Consider the following 23,864-nt stretch of genomic DNA (forward strand, 5'->3'; position numbering starts at 1 on the left):
ATATTGTCTTTCGGGGAACATATACATTACGAAATACAAAAACTCATCTCTTACAGTATTTGTGGTGGCTGGGTGGCGGAGTAGTTAGCACCTAGTACCTCCAGGGTCTGGGTTCAATCTCTGGTTCTGGGTCTGTGTGTGTGAAGTTAGCTTGTTCTCCCCATGCTTTGTGGGTTTCCTCCATGTACTCTGGTTTCCACCCACAGTCCACAGCCTGGAGTATGTGAATGAGTGTGTGGATTTGAACCCCATCCAAGGTGTACCCCGCCTTATTCTCTAAGTCTCCTAGGATAGGCTCCAGATCCCCCGAGACCCTGTATACTGGATAAAGCGGTTTAGACGATTAATGAGTGAGTGAGTTGTGAGCTGGTATTTGTCTCACTTCTCGTGGGTAGATCAAATGGCCTGCCCAGAAGATTTTTGCTCATGTACAAATTGAACACGTGTACATATATATATATATATATATATATATATATATATATATGTGTGTGTGTGTGTGTACAGTATATATAAATAATTACACGAGTATATACTATGGGGAGAGGGGGAACATGCTTTCTTTACTATCTGTAGGTTTACGTGCTTGATAAAGAGCGACACATGTCTATGCTGTAGGAAGCACAGTACACACGAATGTTCCTGGCCCAGAAGGTGAAGTCATAAAAATGCGACGCTTACGTCAAGGACACGGAAGGAGGCTGATCCGAGTTCAGCCCTGGGATTGGTGGTACGTAAGAGGCAAGTCAGAGGACGTCGCCCGAAATTGTGGAACGTCCTAGCTGCTATTTTGGACAGAGCCGGGGCTTGAGTCTCTTTTAAGAGACACGAACAATTCTAGTGCAGAAACAGTGCGCTCCAGAGCTGATATTACACCACGGCAGTACTCCGACTGAAGGTCAGTGGTGTGTGTGTGTGTGTGTGTGTGAGAGAGAGAGAGAGAGTGTTCCATTTCCCATTTCACAGTGCACTACTAAGTTAGGTGAAATAAGAGATATCATATCTTAAACATGTCGGCTATTTCAGCAAGAAGAGCTACAACACGTCTTGCAAAAGAGTTGATGGTAATGCAATGGAGAAGGAGCTCGATAGCTAGCTAATTAACATTTAACTGGCCTTCAGTCAAACCAAGATCATGGCCAAGTATCAAGACAGCACATAAGTGTTTCCAATGGAGAGGAATAAAATAGCTAGCCTTGTTCTGCACTGTTTGAAATTACTCCACTGCTTTTTCCTGTCATCTTCTTTTATTAACTAGAGCTAAACACACACACACACACACACACACAAAGGACTCTTAAAACACTTTTTTTTGTGATTTCGAGCCCCAGCCACAAGTGCATTCTTTGTCTCAGCCCCAAAGCCCAGGTAAAAAAAAAAGTGGAAGAGCACAAAACCTGTGCCAATTCAGATATGCCGATTAGGCGATCCACTAGGGTGTCCCTTAATGTGAACAGCAGGAAGAAGAAGAAGATTGTCATAAGGAGTTAATATATTAAAGGTGCAATTTCTTACACCTTCAGTAATCATGTCATTTGAGACGTGCTTCAGGAGAACCGTGATTTACAGTATTGCCAAGCGTTGGATCTTGCTAGGCTTTTCTGGCAAGGTTTGTGTTTACATTCTTCTGGCCCAGAAATTAGACAACATTCTGTTAGCACCAACAGAGGGAGGACAGACAAGCGATTGTCATGTATTTGCAAATTTATATATATATATTTTAGTATATTCTTTAATATACATTTGTTTGTTTGTTTAATAAGCCAATTCACCCCTTCATCCATATGTATGCAGTATTTATAATACTTGTTGTCTTTTTGTGTTCAACTTCAGTCTTCTTCCTGCCAAAACCAAACCTACATACTACTTGTGTGTGAAATGATTGAGAAAGCTTTTGTATATGCTCAGACCATGGCTCTTGCTAACCTCTCTGCAACTGTGCAGTCGTATCGTTGCAGTAAAGCCTGTGTGAGCCATGCTGCGACTTGTTAGAGGCCAGAGCAGGAGGGTGAATGGTTGTGTGTGCAGCCAGTGGAGGATGAGTCATCACAAGACTGTGATGGCTATCCGACGGGAGGACGTTAATGTGTGGGAGAGACGAGCCCCTCTTGCCCCACAACATGTGAAGGAAATCACTGCAGCAGGCCACAAAGTGCTGGTGCAGCCCTCCAACAGACGAGCCATCCACAATAGAGTGAGTAATCGTGTGGCCTGACACAGGTTAATCAACTGATCAGTAAACCTTCTTTGTTTAATGATAGCACAGTCCTAGGACCAGCGGTTTTCTGGTTGTCCTGATGTTTAATGAATTTTAATTGTGTTTGGGATACCCCATTGTCCTGGTGTAATTCTTTTCATGTTTTGTTTCATTTTGGCTACTTTTCTTACAAGTTGATAAATTAGTTATGCGCCATATTGACACAGGTATTAGCTCATTAATAACTTACTATTAACTTAGTTTGTTTTGTAATCAGATACTGGCCGTGGAAATGTTCGTAACACTCACATTATTATTTTCAATGACCTAATAAACGTTAAGTAAGGTAGGGAGAACTGAAATCTGCAATTGTGTTTTTTCTCCTTTTCTCACTTCTTGTTTTTCAGGCATTAAAATGCTAGATCTTATCACTGGTGGAGAGGTTTGTGCAAGAAAGTAACCAGTTTCAGTTCAGGAATGTCACAATTTGGGAGGGCAGTCACAATTTGTCCATGTGACCAGGTTTTCCCTTGCCCTCCCTTTAAAAAAAAATATTAAACAGCACATAGAAACTTAGATTTAGGCAGATGTTTTGCAATTTAAAATCAAGAAAAGCTAGGTATTAATGTGATTTTGTGTTTTTGCCAGTTATGTACAACAGTTGTGATGCTTGTTCAGTCAAGTTAAATGGCTTCCTCAGTTAATATAAAAAAACAAGCAATAAATGGAATCACACTTGTGTATTTTTCAGTTCTATGAGAAAGCAGGAGCCATTATACAGGAGGACATATCCGAGGCTTCTCTCATCGTCGGTGTGAAGAGGCCACCAGAAGAAAAGGTCATTCCACAAAAAACCTATGCTTTCTTTTCCCATACCATCAAAGCCCAGGAAGCTAACATGGGTCTTCTAGATGATCTACTGAAAAAGGTAAATGTATTTAATGATCAATGATCTCGTGTTGTTTTTCTGTGTTTTTTTGTTTGTTTGTTTTTTTGCAACAGCTTTTCTTTCCATGTAGTTATGTAAACCTTTATGCTTTAGAGCAGGGTTGTCAAACTGGATCACTGTTTGCCATGTGGTTGCAGGCTTTCATTCACACTAAGCAGAACTACACCTGATAGCCTGTTGAAAACCAAGAACAACTATTTAAACAGGTGTGGCTTCTGCTAGGTTGGAATGAAAGCATGCACCCACATGGCAAACTGTTTTGTGTTTTGTGCACGAGCTGTCCAGTTTGACACCCCAGTGCTAGAGGTACAACTGCTAAATAAAGCACCTAAAAAAAAATATATGTGTGCAAACTAATGTTTCACAAGTTTAGTTTCCTAAGTCAACATTTTGCTCTTTCCAGGAAGTGCGGCTGATTGACTATGAGAAAATGGTTGACGAAAATGGATTCCGAATTGTTGCGTTTGGACAATGGGCTGGTGTTGCTGGTACTACTTTTTTGTTGTTGATGTTTTAATGTAAGCTTTTTGTATATTTTAGAAAATTTTGAATTTCTTTATTTTAGAAAATTCCATATGAAATTGCTTAATCTAGATGTGGTTTATCATATTGTAAATGTTGTGTAACTTTAGATTCTACAGTACAGAATATTGAGAAAATGGTCAGTTGCTAAATATCGGTTTTGGACAAGCTTTGGTACAGGCTCAAATGCTAATTTTCTCCATTTATACAGGAATGATTAACATTTTACATGGGCTGGGTCTCCGATTCTTGGCCCTTGGACACCACACTCCCTTTATGGTATGGATCTCTTTTATCTGTGAAATGCTTTATGCGCCACCACTTTTAGTTTAATAAACTACAGAATGATCAGAGGACATCCAAACATCTTACCCACTTTTTATACATGTACATTTTTTTATGCCTCTCGCATCAATCATAACAATGCTAGTTAATTGTTCTGCCTTCACCCTTTTTTAAAAAAAATGGGAAATTGACCAGGAAAATTGTGCATCAGTGCATCTTTAATTGGGAGCCCTGGCATCTCAGAAGTGTTATATGTAGTGAGTAAGGAGAGGCGAGAGAGAGAGAGATTTACTTGTTGCTCATTGATCCTCAAGATCTACTTCTGTTCTCAAATAGGACCTTAACTATGATAAATATGTTCCCTTACAACATTTTCGAGTTCATAAAGGTGAGTAATATGATCAGTTATATTAAAAGCAGAGGTGTCAGTAGTAGGTCACTTCCCACCTAACTGAGCGCAATTACTGTGTTATGATGAGGCCTAAATCCATATCATGAATGTTATTACCATGTAGTTATAAAGATAAGATTTTGAAGATAATTAGGAAGGTTTGATATTGGGCTACAGTTGGACAGGTTACCGGGGTCATGTTAATATAATAACTGCCAGTTAAGTGGATTTAGGTATACAGCCAGTGCTAAGGGAAAAATTTGTGATTTTTAGAAGGGGAGTCATTTTGTTATACTGCTAAACAAGAATCTGGAATAATTTTTCTTATCTAAGGGTGGGGCGATCCATTGATCTATGAAATTTGGTAGAGATGGGAAAAAATTAATTCAGTTACCTGTCATGAATATTTCACATTATATTTTATTTACTTCCACGGTGCCTCCAACATAGATTTCTTTTAAATAGATTTTAAGTTTTAATTTTGTTCCACTCTGAACTATTCACACTGCACAGCATCCTGTGTGGTTAATGTTTGCTAGGTTGGTTTAGAATTATTAAAAAAAAATCGGGAAAAAAAGGATATTGAATCAGGATATTTATAAAATTGTGATACGCAATCGCAATATAAATAGAATCGGCATCTGCGTATCGTGATAATATCGTACAATTTAGTTTAACACAATTTATGTTCTTATTTATAAGATAACCAAAGTCTGTGGAAATATGACTATATTTTCACTTATTATAAATGATTATTATAAATAACTGCAACACCCCATCCTCTGCCAATTAGGAGAGACTGATGTATATAGCCATATCAGCAAGGATTTCTGTTAAACACAATACATTTAACACTTAATCAGTAATAGTTTCATTACCAATAAAACTTTTTTCCTTGCTCACATAACAGCATATCGGAATGGCACACAATTACAGAAATGTCAGTCAAGCCATACAAGCAGTAAGGGATTGTGGGTATGAGATCTCATTGGGCCTTATGCCTAAGTCCATCGGTCCACTCACTTTTGTGTTTACTGGCACAGGCAATGTATCTAAGGTACGTATTAAGTATTTATTATTATTAAGTACAATTCTCTTATGGAATCACATTACAAAAGTATGTCACTTGTTATGTACCTTCACTTTAATTTATCTCTGTAGGGGGCACAAGACATTTTCAATGAGCTTCCATGTGAATTTGTGGAGCCACATGAACTGAAAGAGGTTTCAGAATCAGGAGGTACTGCTTCCAGCATGCAATGCAGAAAACAGTCTGTGATACTGTCTGTGTAATATAGTATAATATCTTTCACTTTTACTTAATTTACTTGATTGTTTGTTGAAGATAACCTGGGTTTATTGTGGGTGTTTCAACAGACCTGACGAAAGTGTATGGTACAGTGATCAGCAGGCACCACCATTTAGTTAGAAAAAGTGATGGGGTTTATGATCCCTTCGAGTATGAACACCATCCTGAACGTTACACCTCTCACTTCAGAACTAGCGTGAGTATGACAGATATACAAATATCAAAAATGTGTTTCTTCATATGTATTTTGATGAATCTTAAATAATAGTTTACAAACCGTATGATGAATACAAGTACTTAAAACAATGTCAAATTGTGCTTAATTTCTTTGCTTTCTCCCCATTGCAATAATTTGGTATCCACATACATGTGGGAGTAAATTATTCTCCATCAGCTTTTAATTCTCTTAAAAAATCCTTACTCCAATATATCTTTACTTGAAAGCTTAGGTAAATTCTGAATAGGACAAAATTCTGGCAGATTTACAAAAGTTTCATATGCAAATTTTATTTTGTAACTGTATGCATATATTGATAATGCATTTAGCCACAATCACATAAACTCCATAAAGCCAAAGCTCAGCACCATAATATGGAGCAAATTTTGTCTCCTGCTTGTGAAAAACACACAGTATAATATTTAATGTGTAACAATACTTGAAATGGCTAAGTCTCGGGTGATCATACACACCAAACACATTACACAGAGAAATTACTTTTTCCTATTCAAAACATAGCATCTCTATAAGGAATCTATTAATTGCCAGTGTGCCCTGCCATTACTTGTTGAAAAAGCTGAAGGGTACAGTATCATATGACATAGGAAGCTGGTGATGCCACACAGAATACTAGGATGCATACAACTCATTTAATGAGGCTGTCAATCACAGGAGTTAGCCCATTAGCTTTTTCCAATATCAGAAAATAATTTAAATATGAGCAACATGAGAAGGAAATTGACAAGAGTAAAAGTAACTGACTTTAGACATTGTGTTTAAAGGTAGCGCCTTACACAACCTGTCTGATAAATGGCATCTACTGGGATCCACACACTCCGAGGCTGCTGCGACGACTGGATGCGCAGAAGCTTATGAGACCTTCAAAATCTTTAGCCGCAGCGATAGAAGGCTGGCCCACCCTGCCACACAAGTGAGTGTTTGTTCAACGTCATTAGTTTTTCTCGGGTACAGTCCATCATTTTGTGGTGTGATTTGTTTCTCACAAGATGTTAGATTCTATATAATGTGTACTCCTGTAGGTAATTTGTATGTAGCAAGTCTTATTCTTGCTTTTGTCTCCTGTCAATTTTTAGCCTCACAATTTAGGTTGTGCTTAGTTTGACTCACCTTTTGATTTAAAACATCAATCAAACTAAGCACAACCTGAATTGTGAGTCTAAAAATTGACAGGAGACAAAAGCAAGAATAATAAAATTGTCCTCATGTATCGTTCTAACAAAAAAATCTTTAGAATACATGAGCATTTGTTGCATACTGTAATTGTACTGTACATCTCAATATCTTGCTTATCTACTATTGACCCATTGAACAGCTTGTGTACTCAGAGCTTCCAATCGAAATAGATAAAATATATGTATATATTTTTATATATATATTTAAAATATAAAACCACAAGCACTTGCTGTGCTGGCTCAGAAACTGTGGACCAGTCTCCTTACACTAAACGTACACATTTTTCTTAGCTCTTAACATTCAGGGATTTTGAGAACTTAGTGTTCTTAGTTTGTTATTCTATTAATCTTGTATTCTGTTGTACAGCACCTTGTAAATGGTTTGTTTTGAAAGATGCCATATAAATGATGTTGACTGCACTTTGAAATTTATTTTGATATCCCAATAAAGCATGTTTTCACCTCAGGGTCATAACTAATGAGTTCCCTGAAACTAAACTCAAATTTTAATGTTTAATGATGCCTTGGTTTAATTTTTGGCCTTTTAAAATGGCCTTGGACTTACAGTTTGTCATTCACATTGTGTCCTGTCCACTGTGCTCTGAGTTTCTGTTGCACAATTTTCATAATCATTCCTGATACCTGCAATTTCCCAGAGACAGTTCTCAGTCAGCTCTCTTCTAGTGAAGAAACTCTTCCTCTTTCACACTCAAATCTTCTTACAGTGACAGCAACTGAACCCGGACCATTTGCTGATACTGAATGCTTTGAATCAGTGTTTATATTTGCTCATTAATTAATATGTATTTCCATTTCCTGTTTTCTTGGTAGCCTGTTTTGGTACAGTATTCCTTATGCATTCCCTAAAAAGGAAAAAACGGGAAGTTCTTTGTTTTCTGGAAAGATATGATCATATTATGTGGATTATGGGTTTCAGTTAAGAGCTATATACTTTTACTTTAAATATAAAACAGGTCAACTTAATGAATATTGTACTTGCAATGAGATTTAGTAAACCAATGTGAAAAAAATATATATTTTTCTTTTCTTTATTGATCCTCGTCAGGTTCTTGGCGATCTGTGACATTTCTGCAGATACAGACGGTTCCATTGAGTTCATGACAGAGTGCACCACTATTGAGAAGCCTTTTTGTATGTATGACCCCAACCAGCACATAGACCACGACAGGTATGAGTGTGACCTAATACTGTTCCGAAACAAGAGGAAGATATAAATGTTCCTCAGAGAGCACATTGTTTTCTTTCTCTTCTTTATAGTGTGGAAGGAAATGGCATTCTCATGTGCTCTATTGATAACTTGCCGGCCCAACTTCCCATTGAGGCTACTGAATATTTTGGCACACGCTTGTTCCCCTACATTTGGGAAATGGTAAGAACTAGCACTCTGGGGTAAGTACTAAACCATTTCTTCATCAGTTTGGTTTTCATTTGGAGGAGACTAAACTGTATGTGGGAGGGTTTGGTTTAGTCAGTTGAACTGTTAACTGTATTGTGTTAATTATTTGCTGATGTTTAGTTCATTTTGTGTTTGCGTTATATCCTAAGCTTCAGTCAGATGCAACAAAAGCACTGGATGAAGAGAATTTCTCTCCACAAGTCAGAGATGTAAGTCTGTAAGATGTGTCCCTATGTACTTTTATCCAGCTTTATGTTCCTATGTAGATTTGCATATCCAGCATTGCATACTTACTGTATGTGGCTACGTTGTTGCTTTGCTTAAGCCTTCTAGCCTGAGTGCGAAAGTTAAACTTTCTTTTAGTGTCTTTGTTGAGTTACTAGCAGGATTAAGACTGTAAATGCATTTCTAAACGTATACTGTAATCATATCTTGATCTTATTTTGATCTCATTCAAGGCTGTAATAACATCTAATGGGAAGTTGACTTCTAAGTTTGAGTACATTCAGAAGTTAAGAGAGAAAAGGTAAGAAACATTGCATGTGTTTTGTACAGTGTTTTTTTTATGATATGTACGATTTTGGAAAAATAAAGCATGTTCTCCATAACTTATGTTTATGAAATGTTTAAAAGATGATTAGTAAATTTTATTATACTGTCAGCTTTTCATATATTGGCTTGGTCATACTTTACTTCTAAGACAAATGCCAAGTCCTCTGAATGTTAAATGGAAAAATGTTTAAAATGTTGAAACAATACAATACCACGCAACTGATTTCGGACACATGTCTCCAAAGCCTAAATTAGGTCCTAAGGCACATCTTCATTTGTTTCATCACATTGATGTGTTGCATAACCAATGCAGTTACTTTTAAATATTGTCTAGCGACCTTTAGAAAACTATTTTTTAAAAAGGGAGGGGGGGAGGTTGATCTTTATACAGGTTGGCAGAAATAGAATCGATGCACAGGCGAGAAAGTTAATGCTTATTTTAATCTCTTTCTTTCTACTAATGTGTTGCGAAACCCCTCTAATTGCTTTTACAACTTGTTAAGTGACTTAACTAAAAAATAAAGTTCTTTATACAGAGTGGCAGAAAAGTCTGGATCCAATTATTTTTGTCTTTTTTGTACATAAGAATGCATTCTGTTCTGTCTCTTTTGAAGACATATCAAACTATATATCAAAAATATCAAAATATATAAGGAAAAAATGCCTGTGAATGCAGACTTTTGGGTCACCCTCTGTATAGCAAAGCTCTCGTCAATGTTTTGTCTAGTGAGGTAAGTTGTTAGGCTTTTCAAGGTTTTTGTCTACTTGAAGTCCTTTAAACAGTGTATTTTTGTTACAGATTTAAGCATTGAATTTACTGTTACAGATCACTGGCTACGTTTACACTGCTGGTCTTGATGCCTAATTCTGATTTGTTGCCTATATGTGATTTTTTTGACCGTCTGTTTACACGTTCTTTCAACTATGACTCATATACGATACACGTGTTTACACTTGCCATACCATCTGAAACGTTGCGCATACTTAAAGGGAGGTTCTTGCGCTACACACTAGCCAAGATAGACGGAGGTGAAGTACTGTATGCTAAACGCTCTGTGATATATGCAAAGTTCGCGAAACGTCGCCATCGTTTTAAAATGGAGGAGGAGAAAGAAATGTCATAATTGCAGCCTGCGCATATGCTTCATTCACCAAATACTGATTTCTTAATTTTATTTAGCCCTAATAAGCATTAAAAATGGGGGAGCTGGGTGCTTTTTCTTTTTAATGTCACCTGCGATGTTATAATTCCACACGCGCTTCCACCGGAAAATAACATTACGTCATTACCCATCTGCCCTCTGCACCTACTGACTCCCTGTGCTGAACTGGACCTCATGTTAATCTACACAACTTCTGTTATATTGAACTTTCACCTGCACAACACACATGATGTTATTTCTATCTCTTATCACCCAGATGAGGATGGGTTCCTCTCAAGGTTTCTTCCTATTACCATCTCAGGGAGTTTTTCCTTGCCACCGTCGCCGTCACCCTTGGCTTGCTCATCAGAGACATTTTATTCATCATTCATTCATCTCATTATTATCTAGACACATTTTTCTCACACATACACACTTCCAAATATTTTCTTTTCTTTTCTTTTCTTTTCTAAAAAAAAACAATTCTTTAATTTTTTGTGAAGCTGCTTTGAGACAATGACCATTGTTAAAAGCGCTATATAAATAAAATTGAATTGAAAAAAAATTGAATTATCCCGCGAAGCAGTCGCAGTTTTAATGAAGTACAGAACAAAATGCCTCAGGAAATCGGATCTGTCTGTTTACACGACAATCACATTAGCACATATCTGATTTATATCTGATTTATTTCCACATATGAAGAAGGCCTGAATGCATGCATTTTTTTCCTGTTTACACGGACATAGAACATATCGGATATGTGTCACATATGAGCAAAAAATCGGAATTGGGTCACATTAACCTGACAGTGTAAACGTAGCCACTGTGTCATGCCATCACATGAAACCATTATGTGTTTAATTTCATACATCAGCACAGTCTTGTCTTACTGTATGTTCCTTACATGCTGAAGTTGCATGTGTTAACATAGCATGTAATTTTGGACTTTTTAATCACTTCCTAACTATGTATTATGGTCCGATTTGTAAAAGTCGATCATTGTGCCTATACACAAACACAACAGCACAGGTCTAAATGGCTTCTGCCTCATTGCTGATCCCATGATAAGTAAGTGCTTCAAGAGATTCATTAAAGGCATTATATGCTCTATGTTCCCACCTACCATAGGCCTGTTTCAATTCACCATCAATTGATAATGTAATTTCGATCGCACGACAGTACATATTGGCCCAATTCACCTAGAGCAAAGGGATACCTTTGTGAGGATGTAATTTTTTAGAGTACAGTACGCGTTCAATACCATAGTAAATTGTGTCTCTAAACTGGACTCTAAACTCAGAAAACTGGGCCTAGGGGAATCCCTGTGTAATTGGATTTCCAGTTTTCTGACTGACATGCAACAGAAGACAAGGATGGGCCCCAGCTGTTCCTCTCCATTAAACTCACTCTATAACTATTTTTGACACTGGTCATATTGCTCGGGGTTCACATCTCTAAAGACACACACACTGGAGCTGTGGTGAAGAAGGCACAACAATGCCTCTACCATCTATGGTGGCTTCTATGGTAACTTCTTTAACAGTACCATCAAGAGCCTCCTGACTTGCAACATCACTTGTTGGTTTGGGAACTGCACTATTCCTGAGTGCAGAACTTTGCAGGGGGTTGTACAGCTGGTTCGGGGCATCACTGAAGGTGAGCTTCCCTCCCCCTAAGACATCTCCACTAACAGATGCATAAGGAGAGCTTTGAGAATCATAAAAGACCATAGCCACTCAAGCCAAAGTGTCTTCTTGCTACCACACTTAAGTAGCTCTGTGCACACACTAACAGATTTGGACAGTTTTATTCCACAAGCAGTCTGACTGCTTAACCACAGCCAATCATACCAGGGATGATCTTTTTCATTTTCATTAAGCATATGGGACTGCTACAGGGTGTAATTACATTACACCACACTAGTGCCACTACCCTATTGCATGCTGCACCTGCAAATGTTTTACTCCGAAATCACACAAACAATATTTTGCAACGTATATTTTTTTTACTGCACCTCATCACTTTTGCACTTCCATCTTATTATTTTACTAATTTCTTTTACTTTTGTTGATTCTTGTGTTTTCTGCACACAAGAATTTCACTTGGTTTATACTAAGTAACAGAGTAAATTAATAGGTGACTATAAAACTCAATCTGTAAATTACACAGTAAGATAATCACTGAAATGCCTGCTGTTCAAAGCAAAAGGTCAAATGTGACTTGCAACTTAAGTTCTATCTTTCCAGTGTGTGACGGAAAGACTAAAAGGTTAAATTATTATAGAATTATAATTGCTACATATTATCATTATTTAAGTGGAAGTAATTAAAAAAAGGAACTAATTAATCCAAAATGTACAGTTTTGTTTTGCTTTGAAATCCTGTAAAACAAAATCTTCTGTTGTAACTCGATATTCTATAAAAATAAGTTACTATCTACACTACCAGTAAAAAGTTTGGATACACCTTCTTATTTCATGGTCCTTCCTGATTTTTATTTCTTTCTACATTTTAAATGCTGTAGGCAGCCAAAATATGCAATAATCTTATTTGAACAGTTGATATTGAGATGTGGCTGCTCCCTATTCTCTGTAAAGCCTCAATAACGGCTCTAATCTGAGGTGCTGTTAATTGGTGATTTTTAAGGCTGGTGGCTCTAAATGAACTCCTCTGCAGCAGAGGTAAGTTTTGTTCTTGCTGAGTTTTGCAAATAATGTTCTTGCAAGAGCTGTTCCAGAAAAGTAGAGCTCTGAGTCTTAAAATAAAAAATGTATTGTTGTTGTTTAATTTCATAATTTTATGTTATTTCATAGTTTTAAAACCTCCAGTATTGTTCTAAAATGTACAAAATAAATCTAAAAACAAAACAAAACATTGAGTTAGAAGGTCTATCCAGACTTTTTGCTGGTACAATACTGTACTTTAACCTGTTCTTAATGAACAGCTTCTCTAAAGTTGCTGCAAAAGTAAATCCCTGACTAACTAAATCCTTTTATTTCCTCAAAAGCAAATAAATTACTTCTCAGACAATGCTCCATGCACATACAGGTTAATGTTCACACTAACCTCCAGCCATGTGTTCTGTTTAGGCACAGTGCAGTCAGCGTGTGGTTTCTGTGCCTCCCTCATTGCCTTAACATCTTGCATGGCTACGAGAGCACTCCAGCATGGAGCTTTCTCTCATGGGTAGACCATCTCGTTACCTTTCTTCACCAACATACCCCATTCATGATTATCCCAAGATTTGCCATGTCATTTAACAATAGTTTTGTTTATTAAAGCCATCAAGATCAAAACATTTCTGACAATAATCACATTCATGGTTTCAACTGTTCACGTCAGTTAAAAAAGACTTTCAGTAACTACTAAAGAACACAATCAATCATCTTAACCATAGAAGATCTATTGTTTTTTGTGTTGTTGCTTTTCATAAGGCCATCCTCATTTTTCTTCCCTATTTTCTTTCTAAACGCTCCGACAACTTACTTCATAAAAAGCTACTGACCTCCCTGTGCTTCTGCGTGCAGATTTGTTCCGTCTTTACAGTCTCTTCATTTTGTTGCATGCCTTTGTTTCCATGCAGAAGATTTTCTATAGAACACTTCAGAAAACAAAGAAACAAAAAAATATGAGTGATTACATTTGTCACTCATCCTTCAGCATCACGTTTATATTATGGATTATAATCCATAATTATTCTTAAAGTCACACAATTTCAGATTTTTTGGCCTCTATACACCACCTCAGTGGTTTTAAAAGTGTAGACTTTGCTTTAATTTAAGGGCTTCAATAGAATATTAAATTAAGTATTTTAGAATTACAGCCATTTTTCTTTTTACAAAATCCCACAATTTTTAAGTAATTAGATCTTTCATAACAAATTTAAGTAAAAAAAAAAAATTTGATTTTAAGTGTTGAATTTGCATGTGGTTGCCCACTCACTCATCATCTATACCGCTTTAGCTTAATCCTGTATTCAGGATCGCAGGGACCTGGACCCTATTCTGAGGGCACGAGGCATGGTACACCCTGGACAGGGTGCCAATCCATTGCAGGGCACACACTCACACACTACGGGAAATTTGGGAACTCCAAATAGCCTAAACTGCATATCTTTGGACTGTGAGAGGAAACCGGAGCACCCGGAGGAAACTCACCAAGCACGGGGAGAACATGCAAACTCCATACACACAGAAATGGGAATCAAGCCAGGCCGGGAATCGAACCCTGAAGGTGCAAGGCGACAGTGCTAACCACTGCACCATCGTGCCAGCTCATTTGTTTGCTGTTCATGGGAATTCTTAATATGCAGCCCAAAGAGGTGCTGATGCAAATTGAGGGGTACTGATCCAATAAAAAAATTAAAATACGAGAAAGGAAGCTGACCACTGTAGGAGTGGCCAAATCAAAAAGTTGACACATACTTAACTTAGTTCTTCACATTCTTAAAAAGAATAACTGCTCATAACAGTAATAAGACCAATAACTGCAATAACAGTTTCTGAAACAAGATTCATTGACCAAATTAGCTTGCAGCAACTAAACTCAGCTGCAATAAAGGGAATTAATTTTGGGCCTGTGAAGATGTAGGAACTTTACAGTAGGTTGTAATTCCTAAATTGTGAGGCTGCACTTCAATTACATCTTAAATTTTGGTGGTGTGCAGAGACAAAGATTTTGAAATTAAGTAAGAATTCAAATTCTTGTGTACCTGAGTTTAGGTCTTTTAAATGTGTAAATGCTTACAGTAGTTGATCTTTACATGGACATTTCAGTAGGAATATATTATGCTGTATTATATAAATTATACAAAATTAATAAAACCATGAGGTGGCACGGTGCCGAAGTGGCCTTGCACCTCCAAGGTCCATTGGTTCGAGTCCCACCTCAGGTCTTTGTGTGTGGAGTGTACATGTTCTCCCCATGCTCGGTGGGTTTCGTCCCACAGTCCAAAGACATGCAGATGCATGGGAATGGCTAATTGGTATTTTCCAATTGCCTGTAGTTCAGGATGTACCCTGCCTAGTGCCCCAAGTCTCCTGGGATAGGTTCCATCCCTCCTACAACCCAGTACAGGATAAGAGGTATAAAAAAATGTGTGAGTGAGAAAATAAGCAATTAAAACAATAAAAATAACAAAATGTTCCTTCAGTCTTTCCGTCTTCTCGTGACAAATCAAGCATCTTACAGTACTTCCACCTCCCTTTATCGGTGTTTGGGTATTTTTCTAACTGTTACTAGTTAAATGGGATTTCTTCTTCCCATCAATATTTTATCATGTCACACTTAAAAGCATGTGTGTGCACATGCATGTGTGTTTATATCTTTTTTTCATGGTTGTGCCGTTTGGTTCACAGAGAATCAGAACAGATCCTGAAGAAAGGCGGGATGAAACGCGTCTTGCTGCTAGGCTCGGGCTATGTGTCTTGTCCAATTGTTGAGTATCTTACCAGGGATCCTGGCACCCAAGTCACAGTGGGTAAGTGCCATGGTTTATAGTTCGGAAATCCTACTAGGCTTATTTTAAAAGCGGTTGCTGGGTAATTTCTTGTAGGGGCTTACAAACACTTACAGTACATTTCTTGTTGTTGTTTTCAGCATCAGTGCTTCTAAGCCAGGCTGAGAAACTGGCTGCTAAATACCCAAACACCATACCTGTGATGCTTGATGTGACAAGCCAAGAGGGCCATCTTGAGTCTCTGGTCAAGGATCATGACCTTGTCATCAGGCATGGACTCTTTGTCTCAATCTGTTTTCCACCCCTACACCATTACATTACACCAAAAAAACAGCTAATATTTCTGTTGTTGTTCCCCCATCTTTAGCATGCTGCCGTATAACTTTCATCCTTTGATAGCTAAGTATTGCATCAGTAAGAAGGTGAACCTAGTAACAGCCAGCTACCAATCTCCAGCCATGAAAGAGCTCCAGAAGGGGTAAACATTGTTTAAAGTTATGATATTTTTGATCAGAATCCTGTTTGGTAGCTTCGGTGATGCGTTTACATTGGTTTTTTATGACTGCATATTTTGCCAGTGCTGAGGAGGCTGGCATCACCATAGTCAATGAGATGGGCCTGGACCCTGGCATTGATCACATGTTGGCCATGAAGTGCATCCACCAGGCCAAAGTAGACGGTTGCACTGTAGGTATTGTGTGGTTGTGTTTACTTGTCATGTGTGTTTACTGTTATGTTTGATGGTGTGATATATTACAATTGGTAAAATTATTAACATTCACTTATAAAAAGGTGTTTCATCAGGCATTTGCTTTTGTATGTACTGTTACTGATCTGTAGTATTTCCACTCAGGTGGAGTCTTATAGCTCTTTCTGCGGTGGTCTACCGGCACCAGAGTGTTCGGACAATCCTCTGCGTTACAAATTCAGCTGGAGTCCATACGGAGTGTTGCTCAATACCATCAGTCCTGCCGTTTATCTAAAGGACAGCAAGGTAATGAGTGTGGGAAAGAAAAGGACAAGAAGTACCTCCTGATGTATAATCATTTTGGTTGTCAAATGACTACATTTTCATTTTCTTTTGACAATTTTATGGTTGTTTTACATATAGCTGCCTTGCTAGATTATAGCTATGTTAGAGATGTCTACTCGATGGTAGAGTCGCTTGTTTAAGGTAACAGGTAAAATTGCCTTGTTGTCAAACAATCAAACAAATAGAGCAAATTCAAATGTTGTACATGCTCTACAAAGTAACATAGTTAAAAACTTATGTCTACATTTTTCAGTAAAAATAGTAAATAACAATCATTGTAATCCCCTGACATAAATGGACTTGTTGGCGATAAAAATGTGATGTGTCTAATAAAGTAAAAAGTAAGTCCACGCACAGTTTGATAACCTGACGGCAGTGTCACGCTGTAAATGCATTCCTCCACCCAATAATATTAATGTCAGGGCTGCTTTGATTCATTGGTGTAGTTATTTTTTTTTTTTTACTAATACAGGTCCTTCTGAAAAAATTAGCATACTGTGATAAAGTTCATTATTTTCTGTAATGTACTGATAAACATTAGACTTTCATATATTTTAGATTCATTACACACAACTGAAGTAGTTCAAGCCTTTTAATTGTTTTAATATTGATGATTTTGGCATACAGCTCATGAAAACCCAAAATTCCTATCTTAAAACATTAGCATATTTCATCCGAAGAAAAGAAAAGTGTTTTAAATACAAAAAAAGTCAACCTTCAAATAATTATGTTTAGTTATGCACTCAATACTTGGCCGGGAATCCTTTTGCAGAAATGACTGCTTCAATGCGGCGTGGCATGGAGGCAATCAGCCTGTGGCACTACTGAGGTGTTATGGAGGCCCAGAATGCTTCGATAGCGGCCTTAAGCTCATCCAGAGTGTTGGGTCCTGCGTCTCTCAACTTTCTCTTCACAATATCTCACAGATTCTCTATGGGGTTCAGTTTAGGAGAGTTGGCAGGCCAATTGAGCACAGTAATACCATGGTCAGTAAACCATTTACCAGTGGTTTTGGCACTGTGAGCAGGTGCCAGGTCGTGCTGAAAAATGAAATCTTCATCTCCATAAAGCTTTTCAGCAGATAGAAGCATGAAGTGCTCCAAAATCTCCTGATAGCTAGCCGCATTGACCCTGCCCTTGATAAAACACAGTGGACCAACACCAGCAGCTGACATGGCACCTCAGACCATCACTGACTGTGGGTACCTGACACTGGCATTTCCCTCTCCCCAGTCTTCTTCCAGACTCTAGCACCTTGATTTCCGAATGACATGCAAAATTTGCTTTCATCCGAAAAAGTACTTTGGACCACTGAGCAACAGTCCAGTGCTGCTTCTCTGTAGCCCAAAAGTGGCATGACCTGGGGAATGCGGCACCTGTAGCCCATTTCCTGCACCCGCCTGTACACGGTTGCTCTGGATGTTTCTACTCCAGACTCAGTCCACTGCTTCCGCAGGTCTCCCAAGGTCTGGAATCGGTCCTTCTTCACTATCTTCCTCAGGGTCCGGTCACCTCTTCTCGTTGTGCAGCGTTTTCTGCCACACTTTTTCCTTCCCACAGACTTCCCACTGAGGTGCCTTGATACAGCACTCTGGGAAAAGCCTATTCGTTCAGAAACTTCTTTCTGTGTCTTACCCTTTTGCTTGAGGGTGTCAATGATGGCCTTCTGGACAGCAGTCAGGTCGGCAGTATTACCTATGATTGCGGTTTTGAGTAATGAACCAGGCTGGGAGTTTTTAAATGCCTCAGGAATCTTTTGCAGGTGTTTAGAGTTAATTAGTTGATTCAGATGATTAGGTTAATAGCTCGTTTAGAGAACATTTCCATGATATGCTAATTTTTTGAGATAGGAATTTTGGGTTTTCATGAGCTGTATGCCAAAATCATCAATATTAAAATAATTAAAAGGCTTGAACTACTTCAGTTGTGTGTAATGAATCTAAAATATATGAAAGTCTAATGTTTATCAGTACATTACAGAAAATAATGAACTTTATCACAATATGCTTATTTTTTGAGAAGGACCCGTATAAGAAAAAAAAAGAAAAGTCGTGACAAATTGTCTGTAGCTTTTAAATATTCTACGTTTACCCAATGAACAAGGCCAGCTAATTAACGAGGAGTGTTCAAGCCAAACCAGGACTTTTAAAGAATATTATGAATAACAGAACAAATTTACAAGAGTAAAAACTGTCTTTATGTCTCTATATAATGCCATGTTACATTATTGCACTTATCGCAGTGTTTCACTGGTGCCTAGATTCCCACAAGGTAGAAAGGTTTACTCCGGAACCATGATTCGACTGGCCTGCTTTATGTCTGAATTGCTGGCCTCTCAGGACCTCCTATAAGGGCCCAAACATGTGTAAATGTTCAAGGTCAGGACAGTACGGAGGATGTGGCAATAATTCCCAGGCTAGGTCCTGTAGTATGTGAGTGGTGTTTGTGAATGATTGTGTATACGGTTCCCTCAGACAGATGGGTCTCTTCCACAAGTTAGCGACAAGCTATCTGTTGATTCTTAAGAATCAGACATTCCACCTGCTATGTTCATGTTCACTGGAACAATTGCAATGAGCTCTGAGCCACCTCGGCCGGGATTATCATTCACAGTTACACTGCCTTTAACTTAAAAATGATAATAAGAGAGTCTCTATGCTTTAAGTATTTTTTAAATGTCAATAAATTTTATATCTTCATTCCCAAAAAAAATCATGGTTGACTTGAACGACCCTCATTACGTACCACGTATCATTAGTTATCTAGGCATGAGTGTGTTAGAGATTATGAAAGAATAAATAATTTAACTGAATGTAGTTCATTATTTCGATTGAACTGATAATGTGTTTTAAACAGATATGTTAACAGGGCAGTGAGTGATACATTTAATTCATATTTCTCTTGCTTATTTTAATTAGACTACTGGTGTGTGTGTGTGTGTGTGTGTGTGTGTGTGTGTGTGTGTGTGTGTGTGTGTGCATTTTCTAGTTGGTCACTATTCCCCCAGGTGGGTCTCTTATGCAGGCCACCGTGGCCATGGACATCTTGCCAGGTTTCAACCTTGAGGGCTTTCCCAATCGAGACAGCACCACATACGCTGAACCCTATGGCATTGAGTCTGCACACACACTGATCAGAGGGACTCTACGCTTTAAGGTTTTTCATCCAGAAACCATTTCCTCTCAGACAAATTGGTACAGCTTGTACTGCAACCTGTTGCACAGACTGTAATAATACAACTTGATCAGCCTGATCCTATAATAATGAATACAAAACCTGTGATGTTAAAGGTTGTAATTTTAGAAGGGTACTTTCCTGATACCGTCTAGACATGTGTGTACCCACTGGTTAGATTTCACACACACCAGTGATATTTCTGACCCCAGGAACGCAGAGAGGTGATTTATTTTTAGAGCCTTTATCTCAGGAGGTTACCATTTGAGCATGTCTTTGTGTTTTGTTCCAACAGGGCTTCTCCAGAGCAATGAGCAGCTTTGTAAAACTAGGCCTGATCAACACCGAGCCTTGCCCAGCGTTGGAACACACAGCCGACCCTGTCTCATGGGTACATGCTTGATTTACCTACATTACATTGCAATCAGTCTCTTCTAATTTAATATGATCTATAAGCATGTCAAATATTATCAAGTACAGAGGGAGCAAAAACAAATTATACACACTTCAGCAGGATGTCATCAACGGTGGTGCAACAATTGACATCTATAGAGGAAAAATAATTCTGCACATTGCTGCCATAATTTAATCTAAGTTTTAAGGGTAAAGGTAACTGTTCAAATGTGTATACCTGTTTTGGGCCCCCCTGTAATCATCAAACTCAGTTATTTTTTTATTTTTATGTAATCCTCCCATTTTTCCTGCAGAAAGAGCTCCTGTGTAAGCAGATTGGCTTATCCTCTGATATTAGCACTGAGTCTTTTGAAGAAGCTGTGTTCAATCAAATAGAAAGGGATGAGTTCAGGATGCAAACTCTTAAATGGTACGTCAACAAAAACACATCAAACACAGACACATCTCTTTAAGGGTTTGGTTTGGAACTCGTAATCTAACTAGACGTGTTTGTCCCATTCAGGTTTGGGATGCTGAGTGAGGAGCCGGTGCCTCATGCTAATACCATCCTGGAAGCACTCACTAAACACCTGGAGGATAAGCTGTCTTTTGGTAAACAATGGATGTCCACCTGTCTCACTTAATGCATTATATGTCAGGAGTGAAAGTTAAGCTATCATACCATTTTGTGTTGTATCAGATAAAGGAGAAAAAGATCTGGTCATCATGAGGAATGACATTGGCATCAGACATCCGACAGGAGAACTTGAGATGAAACACATCAGTCTGGTGGTCTATGGAGATCCTAATGGCTTTTCTGCCATGGCCAAAACAGTGGGCTACCCTGCTGCTATTGCAGCTCGTATGATTCTAGATGGTAAAATAATCACATGCAGTTTAAACGCTCTATAAGTGCTTTTGACCTTATTGATTATTTCGTGCTTTGTTTTTTATTCATTGCTGTAAGTCTTGACCCCCCCCCTTTTTTTTTTTCATATTTTGCTTCCAAAGAGACAGACCTACTTGTATTTTTCATGTAATTTTGAGGAATAGTTCTTCAGTCTTCCTGAAGTACCGTTTCAGCTCCAATATTCAGTCCCTGTACCTAACCAATTTCTGGGGATTTTTTTCTTTGTTTGTTAAGCTACACAATGACCCTTGAATCATTCAAAAAAGAAATGGCATGGACCAGTGAGAAACTATGTCCAGGCTGGTGATTAGTATACTAGTGATGCTGAATGTTGAGTGGTTGGAACAGACAAGAGGGGAAATGAGGTTGTTGCTGAGGTTGTTACATACGTAAACAACCAATTTTATAAATTGTATCTTTGCGGCCTGTAACAGTAATATATTTGTCTAATTTCTTGAATTTAATCTACATAATTTTATAAAATTTAATATGAAGAAATGGAGGGTGGCTCAACTTTTCCACAGTACTCCACATTATAATAAGCATGATACCTGATATGTAAATTCAAGCTAACACTCTCATGTTTTTTCAGGTGAGGTGAACACTAAAGGACTTCTTGTACCAGTAACCAAGGACATCTATGCACCTGTTTTGAGGCGACTTGAGCAGGAGGGCATTCAGTTCATCACCAAAAGCACAATATTAGATTAATGTCCTGTAATTTACTTATGCTGCTGATAAAAGGATAAAAATCTATTTTCTTAATCAACTGTTTTTCACTTTTATGTAAAGTGTAATGTGATCTCCTGAATGCTTGGGCTGTTTATAATACTGTAGTGGCTTTCTACTGTAAAATTGTTTTATACTGTAATGGTTTTATTTAATTGTTTTTGCTTGTACTTCAGTATATACCTCTTTACAGCCCTCAGAACCCGTGTGCATAAAGCAGTGAGAATGACATGATGTTTTGATGTGAATGTATTCAATATATTCAACACCAAAAAAATTTTATTGACCTCAACTACACCTTTTTGTGAGGCAGAGGACTTTGATTTCTACAATTAATTTTACTGCAAAAGAAACATTTTTATACATTCATTTATTTTATAAATGAGTTGTATGTGGATGTTGTGTGCTAATGTTTTAAATTTTTACTTTCTACCGAGCAACATTTAAATTATGATGGTACAGTGTTTGTTTCAGTATTTAGCTTTTTTTCAATAACGTGACTCATGACACCACTGTAGCTCAGCAGAAAAAATGGGTGAACTTTTTCCTCTGTGTGCTCTGTTCATGCATTGTAGGTTTGTATTTGTGTGTGTGTGTTTGTGTGTGTGTGTGTGTGCGTGCGCGCACGCGTGTGTGCTTGTTTGCGTGTGCTTGTGCTTGTGCCCTGGCACCCCATCCTTGCTGTTACACTGGGACAGGCTCCAGGCTTCCAGTGGCATGAAAAAATGAATCTACCCCACTAAACAAACTAGCATTTTGTCTTAAAGCATGTACTTGTATATTATTTAGGACCATTAGACAAACTATTATTTATTTTACGTTACATTTTTATTTAAATTCCGAATCCGGATCGCTATCCTATAAAACACACACTGGGTAGTTTGTGCAAATGCTCCAATGCTGCAGCAGTCCTTTCTGATTAACACCAATATTTTATTTGTAGCAGTATTTCAGCTGCTCCAGTCACACAAGTCATCAATTCAGAACTCACATTTCTCAGCTGTATAGCAGCATAACTGATAAGGTGTTTATCATGAAAGCCAGTTCATAATTATATTAGTTACAAATTGAATACACTGATCAGCCATAACATTAAAACCAATGGCAGGTGACTTTGAACAACTCTGAACAACATTGTACACCTGTAAATTGATGACAGGATCAGGAGCACTGATGCCTGCAGGAAACAAAGGCTAGTCCAACCGGTTCAATTTCACTAAAAGGCCATGGCAGCACAAATCAGCAAAAAAAAAGTCAGGGCAATAGAAAAGCACCAGAACACCCAGACAGTCTGCCACAAACAGAGCCCAGCAGACGAATAGGCCAAGGTCGCCAACCCGGCCTCCAAACTACTGAAAATGTTGATATTTGTAAACTCTTACCTTGGTCTTCCTACGTACATCTAAACAAGGATCCATATACCATATAAAATCACTAAGTAAATAACCCTTAATCAAGCATCACAAATATGATCCTGGTGTCGTCTTGCACTTTAGATTGTTTATACCGCACTACATCATGAAACTCATTATTGATGTGTTGTTGAAACGATTCACTGTTTGCTGCAGTTATCAGTAAATTACAGTTTATTAGTTCACTTGGAAGATTTCTTTGCCTCAGTCTGATCTATTATGTTTGGAATGTTACAACCTGCAAATCCCTACTGCCACATTTTGCTTAAGGCTTTAATAGTTTTTATTTATTTATTTATTTATTTATTTATTTTTTATAATGCTTTGATCCAAAGCTGTAAATGGCTAATCTTGGCAATTTTTTGATACTTAAACATGTACACAAAATAAGACTTCTTTTGGAAACAAGTAAATAAGGTATGAAGGCATGAGTCTTTTCTTTAGTCACATGACTAAGTACACTTTCCAGAAACAGTCAGCAAAATTTATGAAAATTTTGAGATAAAATATAAGCCAAACTTGTCATAAAATTGTCTTGCCACCAGGGAGCTGTTATTCGTGCATTGTCAGTTGAATTGTAAA

General features: G+C 37.9%; 1 protein-coding gene across 1 annotated transcript; it reads left to right on the top strand.

The window, feature by feature from the left end:
* Positions 1-744: 744 nt before the first annotated feature.
* Positions 745-23,467, top strand: aass (aminoadipate-semialdehyde synthase). Its single transcript, XM_053478942.1, has 24 exons — positions 745-898; positions 1,945-2,194; positions 2,949-3,125; positions 3,550-3,634; positions 3,880-3,947; positions 5,255-5,401; positions 5,506-5,584; positions 5,722-5,849; positions 6,653-6,801; positions 8,130-8,252; positions 8,342-8,453; positions 8,630-8,689; positions 8,939-9,006; positions 15,531-15,652; positions 15,772-15,901; positions 15,999-16,109; positions 16,210-16,318; positions 16,485-16,625; positions 19,653-19,820; positions 20,134-20,229; positions 20,546-20,661; positions 20,755-20,843; positions 20,932-21,108; positions 21,734-23,467. The coding sequence occupies exons 2-24, from the start codon at positions 1,976-1,978 to the stop codon at positions 21,850-21,852; spliced, it is 2,793 nt and encodes a 930-aa protein (XP_053334917.1). The 5' UTR covers positions 745-898; positions 1,945-1,975; the 3' UTR covers positions 21,853-23,467.
* Positions 23,468-23,864: the final 397 nt, after the last annotated feature.

Source organism: Clarias gariepinus, chromosome 2 (genome assembly GCF_024256425.1).
Source record: "Clarias gariepinus isolate MV-2021 ecotype Netherlands chromosome 2, CGAR_prim_01v2, whole genome shotgun sequence".
Lineage (NCBI taxonomy): Eukaryota > Metazoa > Chordata > Actinopteri > Siluriformes > Clariidae > Clarias > Clarias gariepinus.